Source organism: Solanum lycopersicum, chromosome 3 (genome assembly GCF_036512215.1).
Source record: "Solanum lycopersicum chromosome 3, SLM_r2.1".
In the NCBI taxonomy this organism is placed as follows: domain Eukaryota; kingdom Viridiplantae; phylum Streptophyta; class Magnoliopsida; order Solanales; family Solanaceae; genus Solanum; species Solanum lycopersicum.
The window spans coordinates 18,712,024-18,736,517 of record NC_090802.1 but is presented as its reverse complement, the minus strand read 5'-3'; the positions used below and the strand labels follow the sequence as shown (position 1 = coordinate 18,736,517).

At 36.9% G+C, this 24,494-nt stretch overlaps 1 protein-coding gene across 1 annotated transcript; it reads left to right on the top strand.

Moving 5' to 3' along the window:
- The first annotated feature begins 363 nt into the window (after window positions 1-363).
- On the top strand, window positions 364-15,877 carry LOC138347445 (uncharacterized). Its single transcript, XM_069295740.1, has 8 exons — window positions 364-889; window positions 1,006-1,196; window positions 2,185-2,656; window positions 2,752-2,948; window positions 3,055-3,241; window positions 14,553-14,654; window positions 15,375-15,427; window positions 15,512-15,877. The coding sequence occupies exons 1-8, from the start codon at window positions 364-366 to the stop codon at window positions 15,875-15,877; spliced, it is 2,094 nt and encodes a 697-aa protein (XP_069151841.1).
- The last annotated feature ends 8,617 nt before the right edge of the window (window positions 15,878-24,494 follow it).

Genomic DNA, 24,494 nt, shown 5'->3' with positions numbered 1-24,494 from the left:
GACCCAGGTTACACCTTATCATTTATATCTCCCTTTGTTGCTAGTAGGATCGGAATAGAGTCTGAGTTGATAGAACCATTTGAGGTAGCTACACCTGTAGGAGATTTTGTCATAGCTACACGAGTAAATAAGAATTGGTCAGTAGTAATATATAGTCGTCGTACCTTAGCTTATCTAATAGAGTTAAATATGATTGAGTTTGATATTATCATGGGCATGGATTGATTAACTGCTTGTTATGCTAATGTTGATTTTAGAGGAAAGATAGTTCGATTTCAATTTCCAAGGGAACCGATTATAGAGTGGAAGGGGAGTACAGTATCGCCGAAAGGTAAGTTCATTTCATACCTCAAGGCCGGGAAGATGGTTAGAAAAGGCTATATTTACCATGTTTTTCGGGTGCATGACATAGAGGCAGAGGCATCGTCTCTTCAATCAGTCCCGGTAGTTAATAAATTTCCCGATGTATTCCCCGAGGAACTTCCAGGCCTTCCTCCAGAAAGAAAGATAGAGTTAATTATAGATGTACTGCCAGATACCCAACCTATACCTATACCTCCTTATAGAAGGGCACTTGCTGAGTTTAAAGAATTGAAAGAGCAATTGAAGGATTTGCTAGAAAAGGGCTTCATCAGGCCTAGTACATCACATTGGGGAGCATCGGTACTATTTGTGAGGAAGAAGGATGGGTCGCTGCGGATGTGTATTGATTATAGGCAGCTGAACAAAGTAAGAATAAAGAACAGGTATCCCCTCCTAAGGATTGACGATCTATTTGACCAGTTGCAGGGTGCAAAGTGTTTTTCAAAGATAGACTTCCAGTCAGGTTATCATCAGGTGCGGGTAAGGGAGGCAGATATTCCAAAGACACATTCAGGACCCGATACTGGCAATATGAGTTTAGAGTGCTGTCTTTTGGGCTGACTAATGCTCCAGCGGTGTTTATGGATTTAATGAATCAAGTATTTAAACCATTCCTTGATATGTTTGTTATTGTATTTATAGACGATATTCTGGTCTATTCACGTTCACAAGAGGAGCATGCAGACAATTTAAGGAAGGTACTTAGGGTGCTTCAACACCAAAAGTTGTATGCTAAATTTTCTAAGTGCGAGTTCTGGTTGACTTACTTGGCATTCTTGTGGCATATTATTGGAGCTGATGGTATTCGGGTAGACACGCAGAAGATTGAGGCGGTAAAGACTTGGCCCAGACCTACGACACCTACTGAGGTACGCAACTTTCTGGGGTTAGCAGGATATTACAGGAGATTGGTAGAAAAGTTTGCCTCAATTTCAGCGCCTTTGACAAGGCTAACTCAAAAGGCAACCAAGATCCAGTGGACTGATGCTTGTGAGCGAAGCTTCCATCTATTGAAAGACAAATTGACTACAGCTCCAGTCCTAAGTCTTTCGGAGAAACCAGATGGCTATGTTATTTATTGTGATGCTTCGGGTGTTGGGCTAGGATGTGTATTGATGTAGCATGGAAAAGTTATAGCCTATGCCTCCCGACAGCTTAGGAAGCATGAAAAGAACTACCCTACTGAGGATCTGGAGTTAGCGGTCTTGGTTCATGCGTTGAAGATATGGATGCATTATTTATATGTTGTCCATGTGGACATCTATACAGATCATAAGAGTCTCCAATATATCTTTAAACAGAAGGAGCTGATCTTACGACAGAGGTGGTAGTTAGAGTTGCTAAAGGATTATGATGTTTATATTTTATATGATCCAGGGAAAGCAAATGTTGTAGCAGATGCTCTTAGCCGTAATTCCATGGGTAGCTTGACAGATGTACAACCATCAAGGAGGGATATGGTTTGGGAGATTCAGCGGCTATCCAGCCTTGGAGTCCGTCTGGCTAATTCAGAAGATAGTGGCGTTTCTATTCGAGAGGTTGCTGAGTCCTTAATCATAGATGAGGTAAAGAGACACCAATACAAGGACCCTATTCTGGCACAGTATAGAGATGCAACTCTTCAAAAGGAAAAGACCCCATTTAAGGTTATACCTGACGGAGTGTTACGATATGAAGGCAGATTGTGTGTACCCAATACTGCGGGGCTACGACGGCAGGTTATGGGAGAGGCACACTCTGCCCGTTATTCTATTCACCTAGGGACAATGAAAATGTATCATCACCTATGATGCTTATATTGGTGGTTTTGCATGAAAAAAGGACATAGAAGAGTTTGTTGCTCAGTGCCCAAATTGTCAACAAGTCAAGATCGAACATCAAAAGCCTGGTGCATTATTACAGGAGATAGAGATCCCGACTTGGAAATGGGAGATGATTAATATGGACTTCATTACAGGCATACCTCGCCCTCAACGGAAGTGTGACTCTATATGGGTTATTGTAGATAGGCTGACAAAATTGGCCCAGTTTCTTCCAGTCATGACTACTTATTCGGCTGAAGATTATGCGAGGTTATATTTCAGGGAGATAGTGAGACTTCATGGGGTGCCCACGTCCGTTATATCAGACAGAGGAGCTCAATTTGCAATCAGCTTTTGGAGATCATTTCAGAAGGGATTGGGGACACAGGTGAACCTTAGCACAACATTTCACCCTCATACTGATGGGCAGGTTGAGAGTACTATTCAGACATTAGAAGATATGTTGCGGGCCTATATTATTGACTACAAAGGTAGCTGGGATAACCACTTTCCGCTCATTGAGTTTGCCTATAATAATAGCTATCATTCTAGTATCTAGATGGCACCGTATGAGGCCTTATATTAGAGGAAGTGCAGTCACCCATTGGTTTGTTTGATGTTGGTGAGACTAAGTTAATAGGCCCAGATGTAATTCAGCAAGCTGTTGACAAGGTGAAGCTTATTCAAGAAAGAATATTAGCGGCCCAGAGTCGACTAAAGTCATATGCAGATAATCGGCATCGAGATTTGGAGTTTCAGATTGGTGACTGGGTATTCCTGAAGGTATCACCCATAAGGGGTGTGATGAAATTCGGCAGGAAGAAGAAGCTTAGTCCGAGATAAATGTATTGGTGATCCTACTAGAGTATTCCCCGTAGATGATGTTCAGGTAACAGAGGAGTTGTCATATGAGGAGAGACCCATAACTATACTTGATCTCCAGGTTAGAAGGTTACGTACTAAGGATGTTGCTTCCTTCAAAGTGTTGTGGCAAAATAATAATAGGGAGGAGATGACTTGGGAAACGGAAGACAAAATGAAGAATAAGTATCCTTACTTGTTCCCCGTACCTGCAGGTAATTCAAATCCTAGCTTTACTATATTAATTGATAAACGAGATCATGTAGTAAGTTGTGACTCTATGAGGAATCTGTAAGTTACGGAATGCAGGTTGATAGGTATAATTGTTAGAGAGACCTCGCTGGAATTTCTTTTTGTAAGACGCTAACTTAACATTCGAGGACGAATGTTCCCAAGGGAGTAAGGATGTTATGCCTCGTATTTTTTTATACGTAGTGCGCGTCTTGATCTAGTAGACGTAAGTCCGCGGAATGAGATTTTATTTTAAGTTCCAAGTGATTCAAGAAATATTAGGCAAGGATGTTAATTCCAAATGTGATATTAAGTATGATTTGGCTAATGTAAGTGCCATTAACTTTAAGTGAGGGATTAATTAGTGGCTGATTAGGATTAATTTTATCCAGTGGGCCCTACCACTCATAATTAGTGGCTGATTAGGATTAAATTAATCCATAGGGCCCCACCACTCAACGCAAAAATTGAAAAGGGATCTAATTGGGAGCTGGCCTTAGTGGACACGTGTAGAGGGGGGCTACCTCCACTTCATATTATAAATGTGGTGGAGAAATCCACTCCATACTAAATAAAGTGGTGAAATGCATTACTGCATATCATCTTCTTCACCACTTGGCTTAGGCAGCCATGGAAATGGAGAAACCAACCCTGCAACTCTTGGCCAGCAGCTGCAAATAATTCGGTTAGTAATCTCCTTGCTTGGTGTGTTAATTCTTTAGAATACCTTAGGAAGCCATTAATATGAAGAAGGGGGCGTGACCAGTAGCTTAGGAAGTTTGTTTTAGTAATTGAATGTTCTCAGTATGAACGGAAACCATAATTGGATTATTAGTGGTGTCGTGTTGGTGCTTGGGCTGTTTTGATTAAAGCAAACTGCTGGAAAATTCTGTTTTGGCGTTATGTATATTTTCAATGTGATTATGAGTATATACTCCAAAGTATGAATACGATAAGGTATATGTGTTGCGAATTATAAAACGAGTTATCGCTCGGTGTGTCATTGCTTCACTGCTATGGTTGCCGAGATGGAACTATTTTGGGGAGGGGTCTGTTTAATATGATTTATTGGGTTATATGTGTTATTGGTATTGCTGTGGATAATTTGGTTTGTTTTCGGATTGGGTCAAAGCAAGGAAAATAGGGGAAGTGCTGCCGGATTTTCGTTAGATTATTAGCTAGCTTACAAGATAATAAAGTGCAACGTTTATCTAATTGCGGCACAATTGTTGCTTGTTATAGATTAATAGCTTGAGCAGTAAATATTGGACGTGCGGCTCGACTATACGGTATGTAACGCTGTCCTTTTTTTCTTTGTTTGGCATGACTTTTAAAAATAAGCGAATAACGGACAGGTTTGATACTTACCTCTAGAGCGTCTAGCTGACCTATATTCTTGCTTCCACAACTATTCCTCCATATATCGGCTATGTCTAAGGCTATGATGATTTCTCATATCTATAGTAGTGCTTCTTAGAGTCATTGAGATTTTATGTTTCCATATCGTATTAAAGGTTCATAATCTTGATAAAACGTTAATCTTTGGCAATACTCCTTGCTGGTTCACGATGATTGTTCTATTGAGTTATAAGAAATGGTTTTAATTGCATATGGTTGCTCATAATATTCTACTCATGCATAGAGTCATTTATCATTTCACCGAGTGCCGGGCCAGGTAATGTTCATGCGGAGTTTCTTGCATATGTCACTGAATCCCTCACTAGAGGGCTAGGTATGTATATTATATGATTGGTGATGAGGATGGTTATGATGATGATGATGACGGAGATGACGTGATGATTATTTTGCCGAGCCCCCTACTAGGGAAGCTGTCACGACCCAAATCGGGCCGCGACTGGCACCCACACTTACTCTCCTATGTGAACGAACCAACCAATTTAAACCTTAACATATCAATATAATATCAACATAAAGTAATGCGGAAGACTTAAACTCAATAATAAAATCAATAACTATTATTATCCCTAAAATCTGGAAGTCATCATCACAAGAACATCTACGATCAAACGACTAAACTAAGAGTATTCTAAAATCTAAAAATACATAAGAAGCTAGTCCATGCCGGAAGTTCAAGGCATCAAGACTTGAAGAAGAAAATCCAGTCCAAGCTAGAAGCATTAGCTCACCCTGAATTTCCGATGTAGTTAGACTGGCTTGAATTACTGTTGAGTTGAAGACGATGGCACGTTTGCCGCACTCCACAAATAAACAAGAAGAGAACATAAAAGTAGGGGTCAGTACAAAACACGGGTACTGAGTAGATATCATCGGCCAACTCAAAATAGAAATCAATATATACCAAGTAATATCATAAAATCAAATATGATACTCAACATGTAGCAACAACAAATACTATATCATTAACAATTACCGTCAAGTTCGCATTCGATACCATACTCATTTGGGAATCATGTTCATTGGATTGAGTATATTAACATCTTTCAAGATTCATTATCTTTATTTCTCTTGTGTCGGTACGTGACACTCCGCTCCCTCAATATTCATTAATCCTCTTGTGTCGGTACGTGACACTCCGATCCCCTAAATCTATGTGTCGGTTCGTGACACCCGATACCCTAAATCTATGTGTCGGTTCGTGACACCCGATCCCCTAAATCTACGTGTCAGTTCGTGACACCCGATCCCCTAATACTACGTGTCGGTTCGTGACACCTGATCCCCTAATACTACGTGTCGGTTCGTGACACCCGATCCCCCAATACTACGTGTCGGTTCGTGACACCCGATCCCCTAATTCTACGTGTCGGTTCGTGACACCCGATCTCCTAAATCTACGTGTTGGTTCGTGACACCCGATCCCTTAATACTACGTGTCGGTTCGTGACACCCGATCCCCTAATACTACGTGTCGGTCCGTGACACCCGATCCTCTAATTCTACGTGTCTGTTCGTGACACCCGATCCCTTAAATCTACGTGTCGGTTCGTGACACCCGATCCCCTAATACTATGTGTCGGTTCGTGACACCCGATCCCCTAATACTACGTGTCGGTCCGTGACACCCGATCCCCTAATCTCCTTCCATCAATTCATCAAGCCTTCTTTCTTACCAAGGCATCATCAATCTCATTACTTTAGTTCATCAAGCCTTCTCCCTTACCAAGGCATCATCATTAAAATGAGATTAGGTTTTTATCAAGATTTGGGATTCAATAACTTCATCATGGTTAATGTAATCACAATTATATAATCACGTTCATGCATGCATACAATTAAGCACATAGCAGGGTTTACAATACTACCAATACATATCATTCTCTATTAAGAGTTTACTATGAAAGCATGAAAACCATAACCTACCTTTACCGAAGATTCGTGATCAAGCAAGCAAATTTTCCCAAAGCTTTGTGTTTTTCCCCTTCTCGATCGTCTCTCTCTCTATCGATTCCCTTCTCTCTCTTTCTCTTGTTCTTTCTATTTTCTTTATTCAAACCCTCTTTCTTTTACCCTAATTAGTATATAATTAAGAATAAAAGATCACAATAATAGCCCACTAATTAACTTAAGGTTACCTCTTTTATCCCCCAAGAAATTGAGTTATTAATATAGACCCACGAAACATATAATTATAGCAGGAATAGACCAAAACGCCCCTTTAAAACTTAACAAGAATTCCGACTTCAACTGGGATTACGCAACCTGTGACGTCCCGTCGCGCTTGCGACGGTCCGTCATGCAGGTTCGTCAGAGACTCAATTTCCTTAAGGAGTCTGTGACGGCCCGTCGTACAATTTGGTACAGGGAACGATTCTCTGAACGTCGTGACGGAAGTGCAGAGAATCGTTCTCTGTACCAAATTCTCAAGAGTTGAAGTGTTTTGAAATGGTGGATCACGACGGTTCGTCGTGCCTGTGACGGTTCATCCTGCAGGTCTATCCCAGGGTTCAGAGAGTCGATTTCAGCACCCAAATTTCAGAATATCTAAGTGTTTTGGGACGAGACACCCTCGACGGTCCGTCGTGCCCATGACGTTCCATCGTGGGTTCCGTCGTCTCAGCCTGTTTTTCCTGAAATAAAATCTGCTGCTCAAAATGACTAAACAGGTCGTTACATTAGATACCAATTTACCCATCGTTCATCTCCGAACGATCACAAGAAGGAAAACAAGGGCGAAAAGGAGTACCTGAATCTGTAAACAGATGTGGGTATTTTTCTCGCATATCCGCCTCCTTCTCCCAAGTGGCTTCTTCAACGGGTTGATTCTTCCATTGAACATTGATGGATGCAATCTCCCTTGATCTCAACTTGCGAATTTCTCTATCTAGAATAGCAACAGGCTCCTCCTCATCGGAAAATTCCCATCAAGCAAAACTGAATCCCAACGGATAATATAGTTTCCATCCCCATGGTATCTTTTCAACATCGACACATGGAATACCGGATGTACCCCGGACAGCCCTGGAGGCAAGGCTAACTCATAAGCCACCTCCCCTACTCGCTTAAGTACTTCAAATGGACCAATATACCTTTGGCTAAGTTTACCTACCTTACCAAACCGCATCACCCCTTTCATCGGTGAAACCTTCAACAAGACTTGTTCACCCTCCATGAACTCCAAGTCTCTAACCTTTCGATCTACATACTCTTTTTGTCTACTTTGCGCCGCTAGAAGCTTTTCTTGAATAGATTTCACCTTCTCCATCGATTCCCTTAAGAGATCCGTACCCCAAGGTCTAACCTCGAATGCATCAAACCAACCAATGGGGGACCTACATCTCCTGCCATACAATGCTTCAAATGGAGCCATATCAATGCTCGAATTATAGCTATTGTTGTATGAAAATTCTGCTAAGGGTAAGAAACTATCCCAATGGCCACTAAACTCTATCACACATGCGCGAAGCATATCCTTTAACACTTGAATCGTTCGCTCAGACTGACCATCGATCTTAGGATGGAACGCGGTACTAAGGTCCAATCTAGTACCCAATTTCATATGCAGTGTTTTCCAAAACGTAGAAGTAAACTGCGTACCTCTATCTGATATAATGGAGAGTGGAACCCCATGCAATCGCACCACTTCTGAGATGTAAAGTTTGGCTAACTTCTCTGCATTGTAAGTAACCTTGACCGAAATGAAATGAGCAGACTTAGTTAACCTATCAACAATCACCCAAATGGAGTAATACTTACCCATTGTCCTTGGAAGACCAACCACAAAGTCCATTGCAATTCTTTCCCACTTCAATTCCGGAATGGGCATTCTCTGAAGTGTTCCTCTAGACTTTGGTGTTCATACTTTACTTGTTGACAGTTTGGACACTTGGCAATAAAGTCAACAATATCACGCTTCATTCTACTCCACCAAAAGTGTTGTTTTAGGTCACGATACATCTTGGTTGCACCCGGATGTATAGAATACCTTAGACTATGAGCCTCAGTCAAAATAGTGTTGATTAAATCATCGACGCGGGGTACACATACCCTTCCCTTGATTCTCCAAACACCTTCCTCATCGATTTGTGCTTCCTTAGTCTCCCCTCGCAATACTTTATATTGGATTCGCCTTAGTTTCTCATCATCAAACTGTTTTCCCTTAATTTTGTCAAGAAAAGAAGATCTTGACTCCACACTAGCCAACAATCCTCCCTTCTCATTTACTTCTAATCTCATCAAGTCATTAGCTAGAGTCTGAACCTCTCTAGCCAATGGGCGTCTAGAAGCTTGCAAGTGAGCTAGACATCCCATGCTTCCCACCTTTCTACTTAAAGCATCCGCTACAACATTCGCCTTCCCCGGATGATACAAAATAGTGATGTCGTAGTCCTTCAGCAGTTCCATTCATCTCCTCTGTCTCAAGTTCAAATCTTTCTGAGTAAAGACATACTGAAGGCTACGATGATCCGTATAGACCTCACACTTAACCCCATATAGATAGTGTCTCCATTTCTTTAATGCAAACACTACCGCGGACAATTCCAAATCATGAGTTGGATAGTTACGTTCATGCACTTTTAATTGTCTTGAAGCATAAGCAATAACATTTTTCTCTTACATTAGCACTGCACCCAAACCCGAATAAGATGCATCACAATAGACAATGAAATTCTTACCTTCCACTGGCAAGGTGAGAATGGGTGCGGTAGTCAACAAAGTCTTGAGCTTCTGAAAGCTTTCCTCACACTCATCTGACCATACAAATGGAACATTTTGCTTAGTCAAGTTCGTCAGTTGGGAAGCAATAGAAGAGAATCCCTTGACAAATCGGCGGTAGTAGCTAGCTATCCCAACAAATCTCCTTATTTCTGACACATTAGTAGGTCTACCCAATTCGTTACTGTCTCAATCTTAGAATGATCCACCATCACTCCATCCTTAGAAACCACGTGCCCCAAAAAGGACACTGCATCTAGCCAAAACTCACACTTAGAGAACTTGGCATAAAGCTTTTTCTCCCTCAACATTTCCAATACCATTCGCAAATGCTCTTCATGTTCCTTCTTGCTCTTTGAGTATACCAATATATCATCAATAAATACGATCACGAAGAGGTCCAATTATTGCTTAAAAATCCCGTTCATCAAGCTCATGAACGCAGCAGGGGCATTCGTAAGACCAAAATTAACCAGAATTCCGACTTCAACTGGGATTACGCAACCTGTGACGTCCCGTCGCGCTTGCGACGGTCCGTCATGCAGGTTCGTCAGAGACTCGATTTCCTTAGGGATTCTGTGACGGCCCGTCGTACCTACGACGGACCGTCCTACACTTCGGTCACGACGTTCAGAGAATCATTCCCTGTACCAAATTCTCAAGAGTTGAAGTGTTTTGAAACGGTGGATCACGACGGTTTGTCGTGCCTGTGACGGTCCGTCCTGCAGGTCCGTCACAGGGTTCAGAGAGTCGATTTCAGCACCCAAATTTTAGAATTTCTAAGTGTTTTGAGACGAGACACCCTCGACGGTCCGTCGTGCCCATGACGTTCCGTCGTGGGTTCCGTCGTCTCAGTCTATTTTTCCAGAAATAAAATCTACTGCTCAAAACGAATAAACAGGTCGTTACAAAAGCTGGGCACCTTATATGTTAAAGATATGCATGATTTTCACTTAAATGGGTACAAGTGTAGCGATATTTTGTTTCGACTTGCCATATTGGTATCCTGTCATCTTTAACTTATGCTTTACATACTCTATACATTGTCCGTACTGACTCCCCCCCCCTTTCCTCGGGGGCTGCGTTTCATGCCCGCAGGTGTAGACGCACAGTTCGGTGATCCTCCCGCCTAGGATATCTACTTTGCTGATTGGGAGAGCTCCACTGTTTCGGAGCCCAGTCATTTTGGTACATAACTTTTGTGTAGTCTTTTGCTCGTCTATGGGCATGGCGGGGCCTGTCCCATCGAGTTTCACTACTGTACTCTTAGAGGTCTCTGGACATTATGTGGGTTGTATATATATGTTTTGGATAATGGTCTGGACAAGGTTTGTTTGGGATGTCCGCTTGTACAGGGGCAGCCTTGTCGGCTGCGTACATCATTGTATATTGTGTAGTGGCAGCCTTGTCGGCTTACGTATGTTATTATGCTTTGGATAGTGGCGGTCTTGTCGGCTTGCGTATGTTGTTACAGTTGAATGGTTATGACTCCTTATGAGACTGGTCCTCTTTATATACATATGACGTTAGGGTTGACTTGATTTTATTAAATTCCATATTGACTTAGTTTCAGTTGGTTATGCTTAGCAGGTTTGTATGTGGGTGTCCAAAACGGGCACAAGTCATGGCCCATCGGGTTGGGTCGTGACACTATGTCAAGTATAACATGAACAGAACTAGCGTATACATAATCAATGCCGTTACATCAAAATTTGAAATCTGAAAAAAGAACTTCAAAATCTGGAAAAAATCCATATGGACAGCCACGTCAATAGCCACAAGGCGCCAGTCAGTGGAAAACTTAGCAGCTGGCAGCGTCAACAAGGCCCAAACGCCTAGTCAGCGTGTGGGACTCAATTTCAGAGAGCAAAAAACTTCGAGGTTTTCTTTTTGGAAAAAATAGCAATTAAATCATAATATATAACATATTTAGTCAAAGTAACAATATTTTAAAATATTTATTTTAAATGTCAGAATGACAATATTTTAACAAATAAAATGTATCCTTGTATAATTCATTTAACTTTCTCTTATTTCTCAAATTTGGCCCACTTTTTGACTAAAAATAATTGACGACATTGCCCACTTTTCATTCTCTAAATTTTTTTTACCCAATTCTATCATTTATCTTTTTCTCTCTAAAGATTTCTTTCATTATTCGATATATTCATATAACTTTAGACCTTGTATTTTTTCTTGAATCAAAATCCTCCAATTTTCTAAGAAATCATTCAAAAGATTTTCAACATTTGTCAAAGTATTGAGATAAAAGTATTTTATATGTTTTGTATGTTGAATCTGGATCTGGAAGAAGTATCAGATGAAGAAGTGTCATTTTTGAAGTGTCAATGTAAGGATAAATTGCTCAAAAGTATTGAATTTGATATGAAAGATGTGTCATGTGAAAAAGTGTCATTTTCAAATGTCAATATTTGTAAAATTGATAAAATTGTTGAAGATCAGGGTGATGAAAAATAACTTTATGGCATGTTGCATTTTGTATCTAAACTATAAAATTGTATTCTTTACTGTTTTTATTATTTGTTGCATTTTGTATTCATTACAAAATTCATGTTTATCTTGCTGAAATTTAAGTTTTTAGTTGTAACTTGTATTTATTTTGTAGGTGGATTCATTTCCAGTTATGCATATGTTTAATTTTATATTAGATAAATAGTTTTACTGAATTTTGTATACTATTCTAAATTAGGCTTCATACAATTTTTTTTGGTATATATTCTAACTACAAGATGTCAACAAGAGTTTTATTTCTTTTTTATTTTGTATTTAATTTGAAGTGTATGCAAACATTTTTTTACATTTTTTGTGCTCACTTTGTAAATAACATTTTCTATTTCAATCTTACTTTGTACACCGACAAGTTTTGTTTTTTTTTTAATTTTGTATTAGTTCTAAACGTATGCCAACAAGTTTCGTATTTTTTGTGCTCATTTTGTATGCCAACAAGTGTTATATTTCTTTTTTTATTATATATTATTCTAAGTTTTATGCCAACAAGTTTTAGATATTTTGTGTTCACTTTGTATTTCAATCTCACTTTATATGCCGACGAGTTTGGTAGTTTTTTAATTTTGTATTAATTCTAAATGTATGCTAACTAGTTTTCTATTTTTTGTGATCAGTTTATATTTAAATCTCACTTTGTATGCTTACAAATTTTGTATTTTTTTATTCTACATTCATTCTAAAATCTTCTTCACTGCACTAAAAAATCTTAAATCAATAGACTTCAACGCGACATAGATTGAATAGTTTCAATGGAGTTAAAATTAATATTGAAATTTGAGGTTTAAGGGGATAGAAGTAATTTCAATTATGGAACCAAACAGATATAACAGGAAAGAAATTTTGTAAATTTTAATCCCAAAAATAAAAAATAAAAAGAGAATAAGAATAGTGAAAAAATAAATCTTGGTCTACTTAAAGTTACACCAAAATTATGATTAGTAATTATGGTAACTTTGTTTAAATTTAAAAATTACCTTATTTGAAATATGTTTTTACTTAATTTTCTCCATTCTTTAATAACTAATTGTTTTTTTAAATTAAGCAAATGAAAAAATACATAAATCAACAATATAACAAGTTAAAATATTAAAATATTAATAAATATTAAAAGTTTTGCAGGCACCATTAAATGTTAAAATATTGTTATTTTGGAATTTTCCCAAAGAAAAATCATTTCACACTAACACCATGATTAATAAATTAAAGAAACTATATATCAAAATATTGATTCAATTTAATTTCCTTATGGCCATGTTTATATATATATACTATAGCAATTATTATGCATATGACTTAAAACCAAAAATTGAAGTTCAACTAAATTACGAGTCACGACACTTGGAAATCAACAAAATATACATTTACATTATTAATTAAGAAGACAAAACTTTCATTGTATACTTTTTTAGAATTATTAAGAACAAAGGAGCAAAAAATCCTCAACACAAATAATGATATCATATCAAATTTTAAAAATGTAACTGACGAATTAATGGTGTTGTTTCACCTTTTTGATGTTTTAAGTTCCATCATTTGCTCTAATTTTAATTGTTAAGTATATTTATTCACTCAAATAAGTAAATAAAACATACATAACTCATGTTAACACACTAAAACATTGTCATTTTTAATAAATAGTTAAAATGTTGTTATGGAGTCACCCTAAAGCCTAAATTTTCTTGTTTTGATAAATTTACCTCTTTTTTTTTTACCCCAAAATATTCTAAGTATGGGATGTTTTTTGGACCTCGAAATTTTTCTAAGCTTCCAAACTTCATGATTCTTTTTTCTATCATTTTCCCTTCAAATCCTAAACTAATTAAATAATAATTAACCTATTTAATAGCTTGTTAACTAGTTTTAATCATCAATCATCCAATAAAAGTCTCATAAGTGATGAACTTTTTTTGAGGCTTAAATTTTTTTCAACTTTCAAAATTCACTTCTTCTTCCTCTAAACTCATTTTTCTTCTATTTTTCAAATATTTTTACAATTGATTAGAATTTTTGATTACTTATTAAATAGTTTTTAATCATCAAATCATTTATTTGATCCTTCAAATTAAGTAACAAGTAGTAATTCTTCTACTTTTGTTACTTGGTTTATTTTGATCCCAAAACTTTTGTGATAACCTTCTTGATTTAATTCCTTTAGATTTTTGGGTCATCCTTCTTTCATGTGTCATAAGAATCCACTCCACCACAAAGAATTAGTGATCTTGTGAATTGAGTGGGCAAATTTAGTTCTCTATCAACTTTGGGAAGACCCTGTAGGAAGGTGAGTGCGAAATAAAATATGAGAGGTGTAAGGAATTTTTCCACTAACATGGTTTTCTAAGTTTTGTAGGTATCCAAGGTGATTACAAAGAACAATGTCATTCATAACTTTCGAATATAATGGAGATGACATTAGTGAACACACAACTTGTAGCAATGTGAGCTATGAGCATGATAAAAATGAGTTTTTTGATGTCTATGATGGTCTTAATGAGTATTAAAATGGGACTCTTATTTATGATGGTGATTCTTATGTTGGCTCATAAGATAATGAACATGATAGTGGTGAGAACAACTACTCCGGAGATGATTTTGAGATGAATTGAACTTATGACTCTTGTGATGATGTTGAAGGGGTAGAAGGAACTTATGGTGTATACCATTCGGACAATGAAGGTTCTCAAGCCTTGCACCATGGTTATGATGGTGATATGAGGTACAATTCTTTCCGCATAGGTATGATGAATACTTTGAGCAGAATCTAGAAGGAAAGGGAAGTTGTGAGGTTGAATTTTCTTCCTCGTCTTCTGCTACTTCCTGTATTCTATAAAAGAAGGTACAGATGTTTGAGCGGGACCGTTTCAAGGTTATTGTGTGGACCATAGAAGCATTACATTCACTACTTCTCAAAATATCATGACTTATTCTTCTCATCCTAATTCCAATATTTCTTGTTATTAATATATTGATGTGGTTGGAGGCAGACGAAGAGGAACTGTAAGCCATGAAGTAGTAGAGTTAAGAGAATCTTTTACAACATTGAGGGAAGATTTTGATGATTTCTTGCGGATGTTTGAAAAGTCAAGTCTATGGTACAAATGAGGAAAGTTATTGATCATGAAGATAAGCATAAGGACTTACCTTTGGAAGCAAAATAAGATACAGATTGTATGGTTGGCACTAAGGAGTTGCACATGGAAATTAAAACACTTACTCCTTGTGCACCAAAATTGAAATTGAACTTGAAGGGATCTTCTAACCCTTTAAAAGAAATCCTTGGCACTTGCCCTAAATCCCATAAAATTGAGAGGCAAAAGATTGAGAGGACTAAGGGTGTGAAAAGTGAGAACTTTAGAGTGGAAAAATGAGAGGATGGGTGGAGTGATGAGAGGGTAGACACATTTTTCTTCTAACTCATGTAAATTTCTTTCTCTAGTTGTTTGAAAACTGATGCAGGTATACTTGGAAGCAAGCCAAGTGAGGTATCTCAAAATGTGAAGAATCATGAGGTTCTTGAAAGCTTCCAAAAGAAGAAAATGTTTCTCCAATATTGATAGCCAAGGTGAAGTCACTTCTTCGTATGAGCTATAAAGGTAACAATGCTTAATGCTTACACTTTCTTTAACTTGGAACATCACGCTATAGCTAGTAGCCCATTGAGTGTAAGTAATAACATGTCTTTATGTGAGCATAGTGAGTCTTTACCTTGTGATGTTCTTGATAGTATTTTGTCGTATGATGATAATATCCTTGTTGTGACTGAGCAAGCACTAGTTGATCCTATTGATGACCCAATCGAATCTTGTAGTAAGGTCAATTCGTGTCCACCTAGTGTTGGAACCTTTATCTTGAACGAGGGTACATTGTCATGCGATGAAAGTGATGCTACACTAGTTGATCCTATTGATGACCAAGTTGATTCTTCTAGAAAGATCAATTTGTTTCCACTTAGTGTTTGAATTAATAAATTGAATGAATCTTTAGACCTTAACACCATTTCTTATTTTTCTCATGAGAATCTTGAGTTGTTTAAGGATAATCTCTTGTTTGATGATGACATGACTTTTGAGAGTGTGCATAGTGAAATGCCTTATAATGTTTGAAATATAGCCAGTCTTAGAGGCTATCAATTGTTTGAGAATCCACTATGGTGTGATGACACACTTTCCAAAGATGGAATTCTCTTTTATGAAGAGGATAGTACATTTATTGGAGAGGTTAGTGTTGAGATGAAAGGGGATGCTTATGTGTTAATTGTTACTTCTTCCTTGTGTGTTGCAATTCTTAGTATGAGTTGTGATTCTTTAATATATAAAGTGGAGGCTAAAGTTGGGAAAAACTTTATTGAAGTTCATTTATGTGAAACCTTTCCCTATGATGGAAAGTTCTTCTTCAGGGTTTACAATCCACTAGAGGGGCCTACGTTGTGCACGGGAAGGATAGTTTTCTAACACCCTTTCTTCACTATCTCATTCCATATGATCTGGTTGATTGTGGCTTTTATGGGAATTGGAGTTATTTGTTAGGAGAAGGGAAAGTTTCTCTTAAATTCTTCATGATGTCTTTGTGTGTTCCATCTTGTGATGTGACGAGTGTTATGATCCTTAAACCTAGTTGTGATCTTGCATATAGGAACACGTTAGATGACCCTTATGTGAAAGTGACATTTCTCCTCTATCTCTTTGCATATGATTAGACTCATATGTCTTAAATGGGCATTAAAAATCGGTCAACATATCATTGCGGTCTATACTTGTTTGTATGATCCCATTATGTGGACATATTATCATTTTTACCTTGATGTGCATTTGGGAGTATTTTAGCTTGTGCTAATGTCATATTTTGGGTGTTATTATCCTCTTGATGTGAGGAATAGACCATTTCCTTGTTCTCCATCTACGGGCTTAATATTCATGATAATAAAGGATACTTGGTTCTTCCTTGAGAGTAAGTCTCATTGGTGTAATGCTTAATGTGCTAACCATTGTACTTATCCTCAAGCTATGAGGATATATTTGTTGTTTGTCTTTTTTCATGGCTTTGCAAGGTTTGGATTCAAGGATGAATCCTTTTCAAGAAGGGGAGGATGATAATAACATGGATAACATGGATCGCCTAAAAGATTTAAAGGAGCTTGATGGACACAAAATCAAGAAGTACAATGTGTGGATGTTCATCTAAGTTAAGAGAAAGAAGAAAGAGATCATTTGTGCAAATGGTCATCTCATAATTTTCAAGAATTCACAAAAGAAGACAACCAAACAAGATCCTTACCTCATTAAGGGTAAAATTGTCAAAGAAGTGTCTTCTTTATTTTATTAGTATAAATAGTAGTTTCTTTTATTTTGGAAGACTTAGACTACATGGAATTTGATTTTAAATGAACAAGCTATTTTAAGAGTGTAGTTTAAAGGTGGAATCTTAACTTAGCTTAGTGTAGCTTAATCTAGATTAGTGATGGGTGGATTGTCATTGTTGATTTATGAATTCTTAACCTTGATTTCACTTGATATTGCATATTTATGGTTTTCAATTTGAGATGTTTCTTTTCAAATTCAAGTTTCTCTTCTTCGATTGTAGATTATTTAATCAATATTAGCCTTTCTTTCTTCTTTCTCATTTCTTATTTCTAATCTATCTTAATTTTGTGTTGTTTGATTATGCTTTTTATTTCAATTGGTTTCTTCAACAAATAGAATATTTACTCAAACAATACCCCAAACTCCACTAGAAAACACTACTAGTTCAACTTTGACTAGTTTTCGGACGTTTCACTTTCAAACTTTTCCAAACTCATCAAGCAGATTTCTAACACTTATATTCATTATTTTAAGACCTTATTAACTCATGAAAAACATGTTAGGATGTAGTTTAACCTAGATTGTTTTAAGGGTGTTACATATAGGTTGGTGGACTGACATGAAACCAACTCTAAGAAACTCATTGAGCTATATTTATTGACCATTGAGTGGTAGCCTTAGTGTCCCATCCTTGGTAAGCTGTATTATGATTTGGTTATGACTACTATATGGTACCTCTTCATATGCCCTTGTGATTGAATTACTCTATGAGAACTAAGGCTAACACCGAGTGAGTATGCTTGGGGAGTGACTTTACTTAAGTTGAGACTTGAGTACAAGAAACCCTTTATACTCCTTAACCATGTGCCTACATGGAATGTGTCCTAGTTCTACCCCAGGCAAGTAGAACACCCTCCATTGGAGTAGGATAGACTCCGAATTTCATGCCTAGCTAGTATGGTCTATGCCGGTTAATGCCTATTCTCATCATGTAGGATACATTCTAGTGTTGGAGAAGTTCTACAATGTTTAGGTAGTGGGATGGCACGCTATCTAGACATGGAACGATTAGGCTTTGAACATGCTAGTATGTAGGTTCCCTAGGTCCTTTCTAAGACCATTATATGAAGTCCTCTTAATGTATGGTTTTCTCTCAAAATGGGTTTAATGAAAATATGGTTCCTTAATGAAGTAGGTTTTACAAAAAAAATGGTACTTATCTAGGGTAGCTTTGAGGATTGCTTAGGTAGGCTTGAAGAGGGTGTATAGGTGGTCTCTTCATGTTTTACTTAGGTGCGTCTTGTTGTAGCCTTCGGTAGGGAGTCTATTTGAAGTAAAACTTGTTGTTTTGAATATGAACTATGTGTTATGTGATGAAATAGAATAACTTACTTTAAGTAGTCTTGAAGGTCATCTAGGTGTGTGTGAAGGGGTTGTATAGGCGGACGCTTCATATTTTACTTAGGTGGGTCTGAGGATAATCTTTAGTAGGGGGTCTATGTGAATATGCTTATGTAATGGATGTTACTTGAATATGTCTTATATGTGATTATTGGCTTGTATTATGTCTATTAATCTCTTTTATGAAGGTTTTTATCAAAATATCATGAATGCATGTTTCTATACTAAATGTCCCTTTTTCATGATTTTTGTATGACTTCCATTGAATGTATTTCTAAGGGTTAAAGATGAAGTTTTGGTGAGTCCTCATTGGTTCGAGGACAAGACCTACATAATCATTTTATGTGTTTAGTATTTGTATGGGATTAGCCCACATGTTGAACATCCAAAGTATTAAATTGTTTTGAAGAGACATTGTAATGCTTAGATTGTTTTAAAAGAAGTCTTAAGCTTGCGTATTATAAATGAAAGTATTCTTCGTGAGTGAAGAAAGTTTTAAATTCATACTTATATTTGAGAGTATATTATGCATTGATTGATATGAGAGGCTTGTGTGGGACTTCTCAGGTCCCATTCGCTAGTAATATAAGACCCAAAAAAATGTGTAGAGCCTTACATGTGTATATAAGCTTGTTAAAAGTTATTTAAGTGTTTTAAAGCATGTATGATTGATTTTAAGTCATTTGGAAGTCAAAACGTCAAAGAACCTCCAAGACCTTTGAAAGTTAGCCCTTGAGACGTACATGTGTGTCTTGACATGTTTTACGTGTTCATTTTGGTTGATGATGTGGAGGGTCCTTGACATTTTAATTCATAAATTTATGTTGGAAACACCCGTGTACGACTCTCTAAGGGTCCCGCAAAAGGCCCTCAAGGAGGATGTCAGTAGGTGTGGTGCCCCATCTATGGGTGGACATCATCCGACACTTAGTCTGGGAGGCAAAGCAACCAATACAAAGCCTCAGACCCAAATGACGTCCAGGAGAACGGCCCGTCGACGGGCCTAAGGGGCATAGGTTACTCCGTCGTTTGAACCTGAAATATGCTCTTTAGAAACCTCCATTAGAGATGAAGCTCAAGAACAACATGGTGATGGATTCTCAAGCTTTCTTCATCAAGTTTGGTGGTCTTCTCCTATAATGAGGTATGGTGATATCATTCATCTTTAGATGATCTTCCATCTAAAGAGCTCAGTCCAATGTTTTCAATGAAAGTTCATTATCAAACTTCCTAGTTTCCAATCTAGCCATGGGTTCTTTCTCAAAATATTTTCAAAAGCTTTCTCATGATGAATTTATGATAATGTATTGAACGTATAGTGAATTCCAATCCAATTGCATGATGAACCCTTGTTCCCTCTAAAATCTCGATTTAGCCGATTTGTGGGTATTGTAATCTTGATTCTTTGTAAAGTAAATTACGATTCTAGCATGTTAAATTGTCTGTTGCTACTGTTTTGTATTCAATTTTATGGTGAAATATTGATGAGTGATCAATGATGAACGTCTTGGACGTTTGGTAAGGTTGACCTATACTCCTATATCTTCTATAGTTGATGATGTAGTGTATATGATTTGGCCTTGATTCTATGATAATTGAATCATGATTTTGTATATGATTATTGTACTTTAGCTACTTCCTATGATGTAATGTGAGGGTGAATTATGTGAAATTTATCCATGTGGATCAAGATTTGAAGATTGACGTTATGTTTTCCTATCCTCTATAGATTGATAATGCAATGTACATAATGTAATCTTAGTTCTAGGGTATATGAAGTATAATTCCTTTTATGTTAAGATGCCTTTATCTACGGCCTTTAATTGTATTGTTGATGAAAAATATGTATTGATTGATGATGAACAAAGGTTGTGAAATTGGTAAGATTGCCTATCTTCTTTAGTTTTTAATAGTATGGTTATCGAATTGGCCTTGTGTGGCATCGTGTGGTCTGGTCCACTTATGGTGGCTACGTTTACCTTATTGTCAATATACATATGATATGATCATGGACTTAAGGAAAATTATATTATGGATGTGTGGTGGTGATGATCATCCAATGTGAAGCATATGCCTAGTCTTTTGCTCTAGTTGTGATCTAGATTGTGTTGTTAATATATAAGCTTCTGAATGACTATGTTACGGTTATGTTTAGGTTCTGCCATTTATATAGTATTGATGATTAATGAACCCTTACCTATGTACCTCTACATGAATGTTTGATTATGTAACACCCCGTATTCTACGTGTACTAGTTCTATTTATGTAATACATATAAACTGCCTTGTGTTATAGTTATGGATTCGGCTTCCTATGCGACTAGTGGCAATAGAATAGGTTTAATGTAAATTGTCCATAGATTTTGATGCGACCCAATAAAGTTGATGTAGATGGAAGTATTTAAACTTGAGATCATAAAGTGGATTTGAGACTTAGGTTTTGTTAAATTTATTAAGGTCTATAAATGGAATAAAATATAAAGGTGCTTGCTTGACTTAACAAAGCTAATAGGTGATAAGTAGGTGCATCACCTACTAAGACACTTTTGACCATGTTATTGGGCCAAGTACACTACTCCTATTTACATTAATTTAGCCAAGTTGAATAGAAAAATAAGGGGAAAATGGACAGCCAAGGCCCAACCATCCCAAGACCACAATAAATAATTTTAATGGAAAAGTAGGTGCATCACCTACTTAAATGTGTGGCCCAAGTTAAAGACACATGGAAGTACAAGAAAGGTAGAAAAAGGGCCAATGTTCTTAAGTCCAAAAAGTCCAAATGGAAAATACATGTATATGGGTCACCTACTTGACAAATTATGGCTCAAAATGAGTGAGAAAGTCGGCCAAAGCAAGTCCCTTTAAAAGAGGTTGAGATCAGCTTTTTACAACCATTTTGCTTTGACAAAAATCTGATTTCTAGAGCTTTCTCTCTTCTCTCTCTTAGATTCATACAACAACCATTAAATACAAATAGAGTTCTTGAATAATAGGTATTTCAAGATATTGGAAGGTATAATTTAAGACAAGTTAAGGAGGATAATCTTTACCTTGAAGAATCCAACTCTTAGCAAGTAATAGTTTTGTCCAGCACGGTAAGCTACAACAATTTTCTCCCTCTTGTGCTGAAGTTAATTAGGAAATTTTGGTAAGTGTTAGTGAGTTGGAAATTGTTACTTTTGCATGGTGAATATTGGAAAGGATGTACAGTATATAGAAGCGATTAAAGGAATCGAGAAGAAAAGAAAGAACTTGCAAAATAGATTGGAGCATACTGCTTTGATACTATTTGGGTGTGATCAAGTGGCTCAAATCGATTAATTAGCTACTAATACTAGTCTTACAACTTATTTTATTGTATATTAGTGATCTTAAAAGAAGGATCTTAAGTCATACGTTTTGAATTGTATGTCAAAGTATTTAAGGCTATTTTATTTTTTATTTCTTTGACATGAATCCAAAAGCTGCATTACAAAAAGTAAGCTTTCTAAGTGCCCTTGGTACTGAGTGATTCATAGTTGCAGTTCCTACTCCCTAGAGCATTGCATTGAGTACTACAATATGAGTTTGTTACTAAATGTGCGTGTTTAGTCTACTAATTGTTAGCATGCAAGAATTAAACTTGTTTCACTGTCAAAGTACCCCTAGCACGTATTTCCATTATATAAGTCAAAGTGATCCTAGATTATAGATGGTACATATGTTTATAAGATGAATATACGATATGCCCATATCTTGCCAACTTGCTTCAATTATTTATAGATATGTCATTTTGTCTCATATTTATATGTTTCCTTTCTTTGTTATTACTCTCATTGTGTTAGACTATAATGTTTCCTCACAGGATCACTATTTTCTCAATTATACGTTTATATGTACTTAGTTAGAATATGTATCCGTCCTTATGTTTAATCTTTCCACATTCCCCCTTTCGTTCAACATCCATGAACACCTTGCATTTGTATCATATAGAGTTCAAATATCTTAGATGAATGTTAAATGTCTTCATTGGATGTGCTTCAATTTGAGATGTCAAAATGCTTACCAAGTCATATAAAAGTATTACGTTCAAGTAACATTTGCTTTCCATGTCATTGTTATTATCGTAAGTCCATATTCATTTGTCTTCTACTACTGGTCCATAGTTCCAAATCTAAAAGAAAGGATTATGACCACCAAAACAACCATCACAAACAAGTTATGAACATTAAAACAACAATCTAAAACGAGTAATGAACATCAAACAACAATCTTAAAGATGAAAGAATCAAAGTGAATCTAATCTATATGATTATGGGTGGCAGCTCAGGGGTAAAAACATGGGCCAATCCGAATTGGTATAAGATGATGGCAGCTTGGGGGCGAAAGCTAGCATGGGTCGATCCCTATTGGTATGGAATGGTGGAAGCTTAGGGGCGAAAGCCTAGCATGGGCCAATACCAATTTGTAGAATTATAAGGACAACATCCCAGGGGTTGAAATGCCTTGCATGGGTCATCCTATTGTACCGTTGATAAGCTAGTTATTTGTACCGTATGTTGTATAAAGATTATAAAGTACAAAAAAAGTAAAGAAAAGAATTTAACATGCACGATTCCACAAGTACAGCGAAGGTGGTCTCTAATCCATATCTATTGATGTTTGGTTTCACTTGAGTTCTCATGTTACATATGATAGTATTATGCCTTACATATTCTGTACATTTTACATATTCGGTACATTCTTCGTACCGACGTCCCTTACTGGGGCGCTGCATTTCATGCTGCAGGTACAAGTACTCAAAAGTAGATCTCCCCTGTAGAAGCACATGATACTCAGTGGTTGTTGGTGAGCTCCAGGTTGATTCGAGGCTTTGTCGAGTCTTTACTATGTGTATTCTCATAGTGATACATTCTTGGATTCCAATAGAGGCTTTGTAGGCATAGTAAAACTATCATCTGTTTTCATATTTTCACTTGTCACGTGTAGTGGTTCAGCTAATGAAAATGTGTTGTATGAAGCTTCTCATCAGTAATCTGCATCGTAGTTTATTTCTTATCATAGATTACTTGTAAAGCATGTGTTCATAAGGTACTTGTCTGCCTCACCTAGGGTTGGGGTGTGACAGATTAGATATGGTTAGGAGTCTTGAATGCAAGTATTGACGTTATATTATCTCCTATGATATTTTGTGTTGTGTGTGGTTTATGCTTGAATGTGTATTGTGGTCCTAGGATATTGTCTTCCTCAAGGTGTTGTTGATAGATATTAGGTGATCACATTGACCAATATACACACACACTCACACTTCATGCATTCTTACAAGTAGTAAGGTTCATGGAGTTTAATGAAAGGGTATTCTCATGTGCACTTGTGTCTACTACTATGCATGTAAGGTATATGTCTATGAAGCATGCTACGTATTCCCTTAACTAGGATGACTTAATAAGTTTACTAGTATGGGCAAGGGTATGGGACCTTGTGTTTGCATTGAACATGTGTGCTTTGATAGGATAGTTCCTAGATTTGGTTTTCTATGTACATGAATATGAATGCATAAGTATGTTATGAACATGTATTATATGATATGATTTCAAGTATATGGTATGGTGAAGTATGATTTTCCCTAGTATCTAAATGTGTTTATATGAAATGATTGCTCTAATATAGTTACACTTATACACTTATGCATTAATGAAATAAATAAGAATATGTGTGGTCTAAAGGTGTTATGTGAAAGGTTTGATCACTTGTATGTAAACACACACATGTATGATTTTTTAGTCAATGGAGGGGCCTTGAAAGGTGTTCTCAAGCTTACCCTAAACTAGATGGTGCTTTAGATAAGTTATGTCCATGCGAAAGGACTTCTCACATGATTTTTTAGGTTGATG

Coding starts and splice junctions, on each gene's coding strand:
- LOC138347445 (XM_069295740.1), top strand. CDS start 364: ATGGTTAGAAAAGGCTATATTTACCATGTTTTTCGGGTGCATGACATA. Junction 1,197..2,184: donor ACACGCAGAAGATTGAGGCG/GTAAAGACTTGG, acceptor GCATGAAAAAAG/GACATAGAAGAGTTTGTTGC. Junction 14,655..15,374: donor GTACAATTCTTTCCGCATAG/GTATGATGAATA, acceptor AAACTGATGCAG/GTATACTTGGAAGCAAGCCA.